At 45.3% G+C, this 12,932-nt stretch overlaps 1 protein-coding gene across 2 annotated transcripts; it reads right to left on the bottom strand.

Moving 5' to 3' along the window:
• Nucleotides 1–390: 390 nt before the first annotated feature.
• LOC120993163 (butyrophilin-like protein 10) lies at nt 391–8,529 on the bottom strand. 2 transcript variants are annotated; one of them, XM_040421731.1, is made up of 4 exons: nt 8,422–8,529; nt 2,260–2,676; nt 881–1,159; nt 391–650 (listed from the first exon to the last, which is right to left on the bottom strand). In XM_040421731.1, exons 1-4 carry the CDS (start codon nt 8,474–8,476, stop codon nt 616–618), a joined length of 786 nt encoding a protein of 261 aa, XP_040277665.1. In that variant the 5' UTR covers nt 8,477–8,529; the 3' UTR covers nt 391–615. The 2 variants fall into 2 exon arrangements, with proteins under 2 accessions (XP_040277665.1, XP_040277664.1); XM_040421730.1 differs by having other exon boundaries at nt 391–645.
• Between the last annotated feature and the right edge of the window lie 4,403 nt (nt 8,530–12,932).

Raw genomic sequence — 12,932 nt, 5'->3', positions numbered from 1 at the left:
ACATGACTGACAGCAGCCGGCGCCTCACGTTATCTGCAGTCAGGACGGCGGTGGTCAGCAGACCTCACCACAGACACGGCAGACATGGCAGCATCTGATATAAGAATTCCAAGATGGCGTCAACCCCCCCCCCCTCCCCCCAATGTCTGATCCTGTGGATACAGCAGAACATTACATGGACCCTGCAGCCCTCCTCTACGAGGCCTCATCCACTTGTCTTCATGGGCTTCATAGCAGGACTATATGGACAGTCTGTACGATAGGTGCCCGGCCTATAATATGAAGTCTGCACATCATGAGAGCACCTACCTGCGAGGAACCAGATACAGAGTGAGGACGGAGTTAGGTATCATTTATTTATGGACAGAAGACGCCCGGTGACTGCACAGATTTACCTGGACCCTCCTACAATACATGGCGCTCTACCTGTACTAGACATATTCACAGTGTTGGCTCTGCAGATATATACAGTGTTCACACATCTATGGATTTCCTGGGCACTCATAGGATATATTCTACAGTCCAGGACATGGCTGGGGTGTGCGGTCTCCTTCACATCTCCGGGCGTCTTCTACTCCTCTGGATTTTCAGTATCCGTCAGGTTGAGAAGCGGGTTTAGAACTCTCCATATTCCCTGAGCACCCCCTTTTCTAGAAGAAACAGAACATGATCAGATGATGGACGGACGAGTCAATGACAAAGCCCCTGGACTGGCCGGACCCCAATGAGGCAAGAATTGGCCAAAAGAAGGAACAAATTAGGGCGCATGGAACGGTTATTGCTATAGCCTTTGGATCATTATCCATGAGGATCCCCAGACCCATAACACCAGCTGGTGGGATAGATAAGCCCCCTGACATCATGAACACCCCTTCCGTACTTAGCCTCCTGTAGACAGTGCGGGTTCTCCGTGCTTTCTTGACGTCCCGGATGAGGCAACGGTAGATCTCGTGGCTCTTGACTCCAGTCAGAGTTGAGGAGACTCTGTGACTTCCATTCTGCATCTCCTCCAGCACAACCATGGTGGAGTTTTCCGAGATGTCCTCCTCGCGGCGGTTCAGCCACCTCACAATGGGCACTTTGTACCAACCAGCAGAAACACAATAAGCCACCGTCACATTGTCAATGGTTTCCATCTCCACCGGTGGCTCCTCTTCTTCTAAAGGGTTAAACAAAGAGATGGTTCCACCTGGTGAGGACTTGTTTGAACTCTCAGGGCGTGAAATAAAATTAGCAGGAAATGTTGGGGATCCAATGGCGGGACAGGGAATTGTTTAAAATGGAGAGCCTCCTCCGTTTACTCATTGGAAGATTGCTTCCCTCTTACAAAATGAAAGGTTTCGAGATTATAATAATGGAGGGAGGGGCCCCGGACCACAGCTAGAATGATCAGAGTTATGATTGAATTCATCGTATTGGGACCATGTGATACACTATATGACTACGCTGCATGCACACACCCTAGAAATACAAGGTGCCCTTCACCTCTGGGTCCTCAAGGTACTTATGTCAGCAGGGTATCTGACCTTAAGAGACCTGCAGGGGGATGAATGCTTCTTGCTTCCTTCAGACCGGTAAATCTTCTGCTCTTACACTGTTGAGCAGCACCTGGACCCATGGACCTCCACCACCCCACCTCTGCCACGGCCAATCACACAGCTAGGTCTGAACCCTCTACACTTAGCCACTGGCAAGCAGGTAGAAGACCTCTTAAGACCTCAGCTGTTCAGTCCTGGTTTGGTCCCACTAGTAATTAGACTTACCACTTTACACCATTCATATCTGGGACCCCCAAAGCTGCGACATTAGCAGATGTACCCACCCAAAGATTTAGTCCTCCTCACCAAACAACACAAGCTCACTGGCCCATTATCTACCCCCTTATGGCGAGGAGAATGGGGTATTGTGTTTTGTCCACAAATCTTTTTCGGAGCCTCGATCTGAACCTTCAGAAAACCTGTGCTTTGCCTCTAGGAATCCTGGGCCCCATCATGTCCATGTCCTCTACATCGAGATCTGCATTCACACATACTGTGTGCTACCTGATATTCAACATGTGTTAACATGTATCTGCATCTCTGAAGTCCTCTGAGCTCCCATGATGTAGGAGTATAGGACAAACTATGAGGTACAATTAGTATAAAGCAGGCAACGTGCTAGGTTTCTGAACCACATATGAAATAAACATCAAGTCAAATTAGAGGCCATCATGTACGTATCAGGCTGCAAGGGTTGAACTGACTCTAGAATACGACCTACCTTGTATCATGAGCTTCAGCTTGGTTTCCCCCTTTCCATGGGGGCTGATAGCTTTACATGTGTACAAAGCTTCATCTGGATAGTCCACATTGGTCAGGTGAAGTGTCAGGTCTCCCTCTCTAACCTCTGAGGTGTCCACCCTCACTCGGCCGTGGTAGATGTAGTCCTGTTCTTCAAAGTCTTCCTTGTCCTTGTGGAAGCTGTAGACCAGCTGGGGCTCCTTGTACTCATATGTCTGCCCTATGTAAGCGTAGAGGTCTTCCACCTCGATCTCTTCAATAATGTCCTCTCGATGCCAGCTGAAACCCAAGTCGTAGGTGCCCTCAATGAAAGAGAACTGACAGGGCAGTGTGGCATTACCAAAACGAGGGACCACTATCTCTTCATACTGAGGCTTGGGTATAACATAGTCACAGACTAAAGAGACAAAACAACATGGACATTTACATGAATGGACCAACACCAGGAAGAACATCTCACCACAACTGGGCATCTTCTGTCTCTTTGGCAAGATGTGATGGATGGTGCAGGTTAGCCACATTGGTGTACTGCAAATGTGAAGATACTGCACTATGGACGGGGAAATACCCTGCGGATATACTGCACTGTGATATACTGAAAATGTACTGCACTGTACGATATACTACACTGATATAATGAAAGTGTGCTGTACTGTACAATATACTATACTGTGATATACCGAAAATGCACTGTACAATATACTGTACTATACTGTGATATACTGAAAATGTGCTGCACTGTGATGTCTTGAAAATGTGCTGCACTGTGATATACCGAAAATGTGCTGCACTGTGATATACCGAAAATGTGCTGCACTGTGATATACTGAAAATGTGCTGCACTGTACAATATACTGTACTATACTGTGTTATACTGAAAATGTGCTGCATTGTGATATACTGAAAATGTGCTGCACTGTACAATATACTGTACTATACTGTGATATACTGAAAATGTGCTGCACTGAACGATATACTGTACTATACTGTGATATACTGAAAATGTGCTGCACTGTACAATATACTGTACTATACTGTGATATACTGAAAATGTGCTGCACTGTACAATATACTGTACTATACTGTGATATACTGAAAATGTGCTGCACTGTACAATATACTGTACTATACTGTGATATACTGAAAATGTGCTGCACTGAACGATATACTGTACTATACTGTGATATACCGAAAATGTGCTGTACTGTACAATATACTGTACTATACTGTGATATACTAAAAAGGTGCTGCACTGTACAATATACTGTACTATACTGTGATATACCGAAAATGTGCTGTACTGTACAATATACTGTACTATACTGTGATATACTAAAAAGGTGCTGCACTGAACAATATACTGTACTATACTGTGATATACTGAAAATGTGCTGCACTGTAATGTCCTGAAAATGTGCTGCACTGTGATATACCGAAAATGTGCTGTACTGTACAATATACTGTATTATACTGTGATATACTGAAAATGTTCTGCACTGAACAATATACTGTACTATACTGTGATATACTGAAAATGTGCTGCACTGTACAATATACTGTACTATACTGTGATATACTGAAAATGTGCTGCACTGAACGATATACTGTACTATACTGTGATATACTGAAAATGTGCTGCACTGTACAATATACTGTATTATACTGTGATATACTGAAAATGTGCTGCACTGAACGATATACTGTACTATACTGTGATATACTGAAAATGTGCTGCACTGTAATGTCCTGAAAATGTGCTGCACTGTGATATACTGAAAATGTGCTGCACTGTACAATATACTGTACTATACTGTGTTATACTGAAAATGTGCTGCACTGAACGATATACTGTACTATACTGTGATATACTGAAAATGTGCTGCACTGTACAATATACTGTATTATACTGTGATATACTGAAAATGTGCTGCACTGTACAATATACTGTACTATACTGTGATATACTGAAAATGTGCTGCACTGTGATATACTGAAAATGTGCTGCACTGAACGATATACTGTATTATACTGTGATATACTGAAAATGTGCTGCACTGTGATATACTGAAAATGTGCTGCACTGAACGATATACTGTACTATACTGTGATATACTGAAAATGTGCTGCACTGAACGATATACTGCACTATACTGTGATATACTGAAAATGTGCTGCACTGTGATATACTGAAAATGTGCTGCACTGAACGATATACTGTACTATACTGTGATATACTGAAAATGTGCTGCACTGTGATATACTGAAAATGTGCTGTACTGTACAATATACTGCACTATACTGTGATATACTGAAAATGTGCTGCACTGAACGATATACTGTACTATACTGTGATATACTGAAAATGTGCTGCACTGTAATGTCCTGAAAATGTGCTGCACTGTACAATATACTGTACTATACTGTGATATACTGAAAATGTGCTGCACTGAACAATATACTGCACTGTAATGTACTGAAAATGTGCTGCACTGAACAATATACTGTACTATACTGTGATGTACTGAAAATGTGCTGCACTGAACGATATACTGCACTATACTGTGATATACTGAAAATGTGCTGTACTGTACAATGTACTGTACTATACTGTGATATACTGAAAATGTGCTGCACTGAACGATATACTGCACTATACTGTGATATACTGAAAATGTGCTGTACTGTACAATATACTGCACTATACTGTGATATACTGAAAATGTGCTGTACTGTACAATGTACTGTACTATACTGTGATATACTGAAAATGTGCTGCACTGAACGATATACTGCACTATACTGTGATATACTGAAAATGTGCTGTACTGTACAATATACTGTACTATACTGTGATATACTGAAAATGTGCTGCACTGAACGATATACTGTACTATACTGTGATATACCGAAAATGTGCTGCACCGTACAATATACTGTACTATACTGTGATATACTGAAAATGTGCTGCACTGTACAATATAATGTACTATACTGTGATATACTGAAAATGTGCTGCACTGTGATATACTGAAAATGTGCTGCACTGAACGATATACTGCACTGTACGATATACTATGTTTGAATAATATGTGTGGGTGCACAGGAGCTTTCGGACAGGTCTCTTGATTTACATAAAGGAAAGCTGTGTTGGTCCCATGGTAATATATGCCCGCCAGTGGCGTAATGGCAAACCACGCAGCTGGTATGGGGCCCTGAGCACAAGGAAGGCCCTGCACACTTTTCTTGTGTATACAAGACTAATTTTGACTCTATTTTTGAAATGTGAGGATTCGAACTCACAACCATCTACATTAAAGACAAGAACATAAACCACTGGGCTATAGAGCTCAGTGCTAAGTCATTACTGAAAAACCTCATGGAAGTTTCTCTTCTGTCATACACTGGAAACTTCCATTAGGTTTTTCAGCAATGACTCAGCATTGAGCTCTACAGCCCAGTGGTTTATGTTCTTGTCTTTAATGTAGAAGGTTGTGAGAAACATTTTAAAAATAGAGTCTAAATAAAACTTAAAGGGCTTCTGTCACCCCACTAAACAGTTTTTTTTTTTTTTTTTGGTTACTTATAATCCGTATACTGCGATTTATGCATACATACTGTAATGAATCATTTTGGTTCAGCAGATTATGTTAAAAACGTACTTTTAAAATATGCAAATTACCTTGCTACCAGCAGGTAGGGCGGTTACTTGCTGGTAGCAGCCGCATCCTCCGATCCTAAAGACGCCCCCTCCGCATGTTGATTGACAGCGCCAGCGGACGGGATCTTTCTCTGCTGGCCCTGTTTGCATTCAAAATCTGGCGCCTGCGCCGTACCTGTCTTCAGTCGGCGCAGGCGCACTGAGAGGAGGACGCTCGCTCGGTCGCTCCTTCCTCAATGCGCCTGCGCCGGGTGTAGATGTGACATCATCGGCTCAGGCGCATTGAGGATGGAGCGGCCGAGCTCCAACTGACAATCATCAGATGTAAATTGCTCCATTAGTCTTTATAGAAATCACTTTATCACAGTTCAGTGCTGCCACCTAGTGGCCAAAACTGGGATATCCTAGCAATGAGCCTGGAAGCCTAGTACAGGCTGTGGCTTATTTTTAGAACAGGGTGCTTTTCCGATCTCCGCTCGGGGAAAGCGCGCCTGAAGAGGAATCCCGCGCTTCCGGTTTTTAACACGCTCAGATGCCGTGAGTGAGGGGAACTCATTGCTGTGAGGGGAGGGGGCATGTGGCGTATTCTGGGGCCATAAGGGTGAAGGGTGAAGACTTGTAGATGGCTGGTGGGCATAATAGGTGTTGGATAAACCTTTTAACCATTAAGATACCGGAAGTTTTTTCATTTTCATTTTTCTTCCCTATCTTCCTTGAGCCATAACTTTTTTATTTTTCCGTTCACATATCCATATGAGGCTTATTTTTTGTGGTATAAGTTGTACATTAATATGGCATACAATGTAGCGGGAAGCAGGCAAAAAATTCCAAATGGGGTGGAATTGAAAAAATATATAAAATCCTCCACCGTTTTACGTGCTTTCTTCCTACGGTGTTCTCTTTGAGGAAAAACTGACCTGTGCCCTTCATTCTCTGGGTCAGTAGGAATACAATGGGGGGGGGGGGGTGGTGGCAGGGGAGGAGCTACAACAGGTGGCGGGATGGGCCGGGGTGGGTAGTGGGCGGAGTTAGGGGGCCCAATTCAGATTTTTGGTATGGGGCCCAATGATTTCTATGTACGCCCCTGGTGCCCACATTTCTGAGAAATAACATTTTAATATATGTAAATTAGCATGTAGGAGCAACGGGGGCGTTACTGTTACAACTGCTGCGTCCTCTGCACCTTGATTGAGTTTTCTCTGCCTGGTCCTGTCAAAGTGCAGAGGATGCGGCAGTTGCAGAGAGAGCAGAGCCCCATTGCCCCGAGAGGCTCATTTGCATATATCATTTTTTTCAGCAATGCGGGCACATATGAACATGGGACCAACAAAGATGCCTTCAGCTGCCGGGAGCACATGTAACAGGTCAGCAATATCATAGGTACAGAACTGCTGACAGATGCCCTTTAATGGATAGTATAACAAAGAAACCTGTTGATGATTAGCCTAGGTCAGAACAGGGGTGCACCACCAATGAGGCCAGGTAAGGTGATTGCCTCAGGTGGCGTGACCTAGAGACAAGTTGGTGTGATGGCAGAGGTGTGGGAAATGAGCGTTTCCATGGTAGATGGTTGGTGTGGGTGTTGATGACTGTCATGGCTCAGGCTCATAGATGTTTGATATGGGTCAGAGCACTGGTATGGAGATGGGTGGTGTAGGTCCGGCTTGTAGACAGTTAGTGTGGGTCAGAGACTTGGAGAAAGTTGGTGTGAGTTAAACTTCTAGATGGTTGGTGTGGGAGAGTGACTTGTAGATGGTTGGTGTGGTTGAGAGAATTAAAGATAGTTGATGTGGGTCAGAGACTTGAAGATAATTGGTATGGGTCAGAGACTTGAAGATAATTGGTATGGGTCAGACATTGTAGACGGTTGGTGTGAGTCAGAGACTTGTAAATGCTTGGTGTTGGTCCAGCTTGTGGATAGTTGGTGTGGGTCAGAGACTTGTAGATGTTGGTGGCTGTCGGGGGACTGGGACTTGGTGGCTGTCGGGGGCCTGGGACTTGGTGGCTGTCGGGGGCCTGGGACTTGGTGGCTGTTGGGGGCCTGGGACTTGGTGGCTGTCGGGGGCCTGGGACTTGGTGGCTGTCGGGGGCCTGGGACTTGGTGGCTGTCGGGGGACTGGGACTTGGAGGCTGTCGGGGGCCTGGGACTTGGTGGCTGTCGGGGGCCTGGGACTTGGTGGCTGTCGGGGGCCTGGGACTTGGTGGCTGTCGGGGGCCTGGGACTTGGTGGCTGTCGGGGGCCTGGGACTTGGTGGCTGTCGGGGGCCTGGGACTTGGTGGCTGTCGGGGGCCTGGGACTTGGTGGCTGTCGGGGGACTGGGACTTGGAGGCTGTCGGGGGCCTGGGACTTGGAGGCTGTCAGGGGCCAGAGGCTTGGTGGCTGTCGGGGGCCTGGGACTTGGTGGCTGTCGGGGGCCTGGGACTTGGAGGCTGTCAGGGGCCAGAGGCTTGGTGGCTGCTAAGGTTACAGTTCAGAGTACTCACCTGCCAGGTATGAGAAGAGCGTCAGTGTAAGCAGGACACAGAACAGCGCCATCATCAGGATAGAGATGGAAATCTTCTGCAGCAAAGGCCAAAATCACAGAGAATATTTACTGCAAAGTAACAGGAGACAAGTGATTGTACAGAGCAAATATCAATCTGTTCTATCAATACATGGGAGAGTATTTGAACCCGAATTCTTATCAGTGAGTTGAGATATTACAGCCACTACTGCAAATGGAACACAACTCCCAGTACACAGAGAACCATCAGCAGCAGAGTGGGCCATACTGAAGACTATAGGGACTGCCACCATGCCACTTACATAGGACTGCAGGTGACTACATTATCTGTACTCTGCCATTGCTGTGTAACCTGTGGTGTTACATAGGACAGCAGGTGACATCTACTACATTATCTGTACTGAGCCATCGCTGTGTTGCCTGTGGTGTTACATAGGACTGCAGGTGACATCTACTACATTATCTGTACTCTGCCATCACTGTGTAACCTGTGGTGTTACATAGGACTGCAGGTGACATCTACTACATTATCTGTACTCAGTTATCACTGTGTCATCTGTGGTGTTACATAGGACTGCAGGTGACATCTACTACATTATCTGTACTCAGCCATCGCTGTGTTGCCTGTGGTGTTACATAGGACTGCAGGTGACATCTACTACATTATCTGTACTCAGCCATCGCTGTGTAACCTGTGGTGTTACATAGGACTGCAGGTGACATTACACTACATTATCATCATATATAATACATCCCTTCTGACCCCGGCCCCTCACCTCACACGTACTACACAGGTATTCCTCTTACCTGCACGGGTTGAGATCCTCTGCTGGTTAGTACACCTGTGCCTGCTGTTTCTGGATTAATGTGAGGCCCCTGGGGGCCCTTGTGCCTGAGGCAGCCAGTAAGGTGCCGCCACCTGGTCCTGCTCGCCAGGGTGAGGACTCTGCAGCCTGAGATGTGAGTGACAAGAAATAGTAATTAATTCACTGATCTGCAGAGGAGCCGAGAAGATAGAAAACCACACGTTGTGGAGAGCAAATAAAACGGCCAATCAGGAAAGAGTTAAAAATGACTTCAACTTTTATAGAGTAACAGAAAGCAACAAAGTATCCACTTCTGTAGAAAGTAATCTGAAGGGAGACAATGTAACCACCCAGGGAGGATAGCCATCGGAGGGGCAGCGTCCCCTCTGCCTGAGGGTCCTAATAGACCTTCCTTCAGCGACACTAATGATAGACGAGGGGACGAGGCAGCGACTGATCAGAATCCTACAGACAGACATAACTAATCGCCCCGTCTATGGGCCCCTACGTCAGTATACAACTAATCGCCCCATCTATAGGCCCCTACATCAGTATATAACTAATCGCTCCGTCTATAGATCCCTACGTCAGTATACAACTAATCGCTCCGTCTATAGGCCCCTACGTCAGTATACAACTAATCACTCCGTCTATAGATCCCTACGTCAGTATATAACTAATCGCCCCGTCTATAGGCCCCTACGTCAGTATATAACTAATCGCTCCGTCTATAGGCCCCTACGTCAGTATATAACTAATCACTCCGTCTATAGGCCCCTAAGTCAGTATATAACTAATCGCTCCGTCTATGGGCCCCTACGTCAGTATATAACTAATCGCCCTGTCTATAGGCCCCTACGTCAGTATACAACTAATCACTCCGTCTATAGATCAATACGTCAGTATATAACTAATCGCTCCGTCTATAGGCCCCTACGTCAGTATACAACTAATCACTCCGTCTATAGATCCCTACGTCAGTATATAACTAATCGCCCCGTCTATAGGCCCCTACGTCAGTATATAACTAATCGCCCCGTCTATAGGCCCCTACGTCAGTATATAACTAATCGCTCCGTCTATAGGCCCCTACGTCAGTATATAACTAATCACTCCGTCTATAGGCCCCTACATCAGTATATAACTAATCGCCCTGTCTATAGGCCCCTAAGTCAGTATATAACTAATCGCTCCGTCTATGGGCCCCTACATCAGTATATAACTAATCGCTCCGTCTATAGGCCCCTACGTCAGTATATAACTAATCGCTCCGTCTATAGGCCCCTACGTCAGTATATAACTAATCGCTCCGTCTATAGGCCCCTATGTCAGTATATAACTAATCGCTCCGTCTATAGGCCCCTACATCAGTATATAACTAATAGCTTCGTCTATAGGCCCCTACGTCAGTATATAACTAATCGCTCCGTCTATAGGCCCCTACGTCAGTATATAACTAATAGCTTCGTCTATAGGCCCCTACGTCAGTATATAACTAATCGCTCCGTCTATAGGCCCCTATGTCAGTATATAACTAATCACTCCGTCTATAGGCCCCTACATCAGTATATAACTAATCGCCCCGTCTATAGGCCCCTACGTCAGTATATAACTAATCGCTCCGTCTATAGGCCCCTACGTCAGTATATAACTAATCGCTCCGTCTATAGGCCCCTACGTCAGTATACAACTAATCGCTCCGTCTATAGGCCCCTACATCAGTATACAACTAATCGCTCCGTCTATAGGCCCCTACATCAGTATATAACTAATCGCCCTGTCTATAGGCCCCTAAGTCAGTATATAACTAATCGCTCCGTCTATGGGCCCCTACGTCAGTATATAACTAATCGCCCTGTCTATAGGCCCCTACGTCAGTATACAACTAATCACTCCGTCTATAGATCAATACGTCAGTATATAACTAATCGCTCCGTCTATAGGCCCCTACATCAGTATACAACTAATCGCTCCGTCTATAGGCCCCTACGTCAGTATATAACTAATCGCCCCATCTATAGGCCCCTACATCAGTATACAACTAATCACTCCGTCTATAGGCCCCTACGTCAGTATATAACTAATCGCTCCGTCTATAGGCCCCTACGTCAGTATACAACTAATCACTCCGTCTATAGATCCCTACGTCAGTATATAACTAATCGCCCCGTCTATAGGCCCCTACGTCAGTATATAACTAATCGCTCCGTCTATAGGCCCCTACGTCAGTATATAACTAATCACTCCGTCTATAGGCCCCTAAGTCAGTATATAACTAATCGCTCCGTCTATGGGCCCCTACGTCAGTATATAACTAATCGCTCCGTCTATAGGCCCCTACATCAGTATACAACTAATCGCTCCGTCTATAGGCCCCTACGTCAGTATATAACTAATCGCCCTGTCTATAGGCCCCTACGTCAGTATACAACTAATCACTCCGTCTATAGGCCCCTACGTCAGTATACAACTAATCACTCCGTCTATAGATCCCTACGTCAGTATATAACTAATCGCTCCGTCTATAGGCCCCTACGTCAGTATACAACTAATCACTCCGTCTATAGATCCCTACGTCAGTATATAACTAATCGCTCCGTCTATAGGCCCCTACGTCAGTATATAACTAATCGCTCCGTCTATAGGCCCCTATGTCAGTATATAACTAATCACTCCGTCTATAGATCCCTACGTCAGTATATAACTAATCGCCCCGTCTATAGGCCCCTACGTCAGTATATAACTAATCGCTCCGTCTATAGGCCCCTACGTCAGTATATAACTAATCACTCCGTCTATAGGCCCCTACATCAGTATATAACTAATCGCCCTGTCTATAGGCCCCTAAGTCAGTATATAACTAATCGCTCCGTCTATGGGCCCCTACATCAGTATATAACTAATCGCTCCGTCTATAGGCCCCTACGTCAGTATATAACTAATCGCTCCGTCTATAGGCCCCTACGTCAGTATATAACTAATCGGTCCGTCTATAGGCCCCTATGTCAGTATATAACTAATCGCTCCGTCTATAGGCCCCTACATCAGTATATAACTAATAGCTTCGTCTATAGGCCCCTACGTCAGTATATAACTAATCGCTCCGTCTATAGGCCCCTACGTCAGTATATAACTAATCGCTCCGTCTATAGGCCCCTACGTCAGTATACAACTAATCGCCCCGTCTATAGGCCCCTACGTCAGTATATAACTAATCGCTCCGTCTATAGGCCCCTACGTCAGTATATAACTAATCGCCCCGTCTATAGGCCCCTACGTCAGTATATAACTAATCGCTCCGTCTATAGGCCCCTACGTCAGTATATAACTAATCGCTCCGTCTATAGGCTCCTACATCAGTATATAACTAATCGCCCTGTCTATAGGCCCCTAAGTCAGTATATAACTAATCGCTCCGTCTATGGGCCCCTACATCAGTATATAACTAATCGCTCCGTCTATAGGCCCCTACGTCAGTATATAACTAATCGCTCCGTCTATAGGCCCCTACGTCAGTATATAACTAATCGCTCCGTCTATAGGCCCCTATGTCAGTATATAACTAATCGCTCCGTCTATAGGCCCCTACATCAGTATATAACTAATAGCTTCGTCTATAGGCCCCTACGTCAGTATATAACTAATCGCTCCGTCTATAGGCCCCTACGTCAGTATATAACTAATC

This window comes from Bufo bufo, chromosome 3 (assembly GCF_905171765.1).
Source record: "Bufo bufo chromosome 3, aBufBuf1.1, whole genome shotgun sequence".
NCBI lineage: Eukaryota > Metazoa > Chordata > Amphibia > Anura > Bufonidae > Bufo > Bufo bufo.
This window is presented reverse-complemented; position numbering and strand designations above follow the sequence as displayed.

Coding starts and splice junctions, on each gene's coding strand:
- LOC120993163 (XM_040421730.1), bottom strand. CDS start 8,476: ATGATGGCGCTGTTCTGTGTCCTGCTTACACTGACGCTCTTCTCATAC. Junction 1,160..2,259: donor GCTGAAGCTCATGATACAAG/GTAGGTCGTATT, acceptor TTAACCCTTTAG/AAGAAGAGGAGCCACCGGTG. Junction 646..880: donor CACTGTCTACAGGAGGCTAA/GTACGGAAGGGG, acceptor CTTCTAGAAAAG/GGGGTGCTCAGGGAATATGG.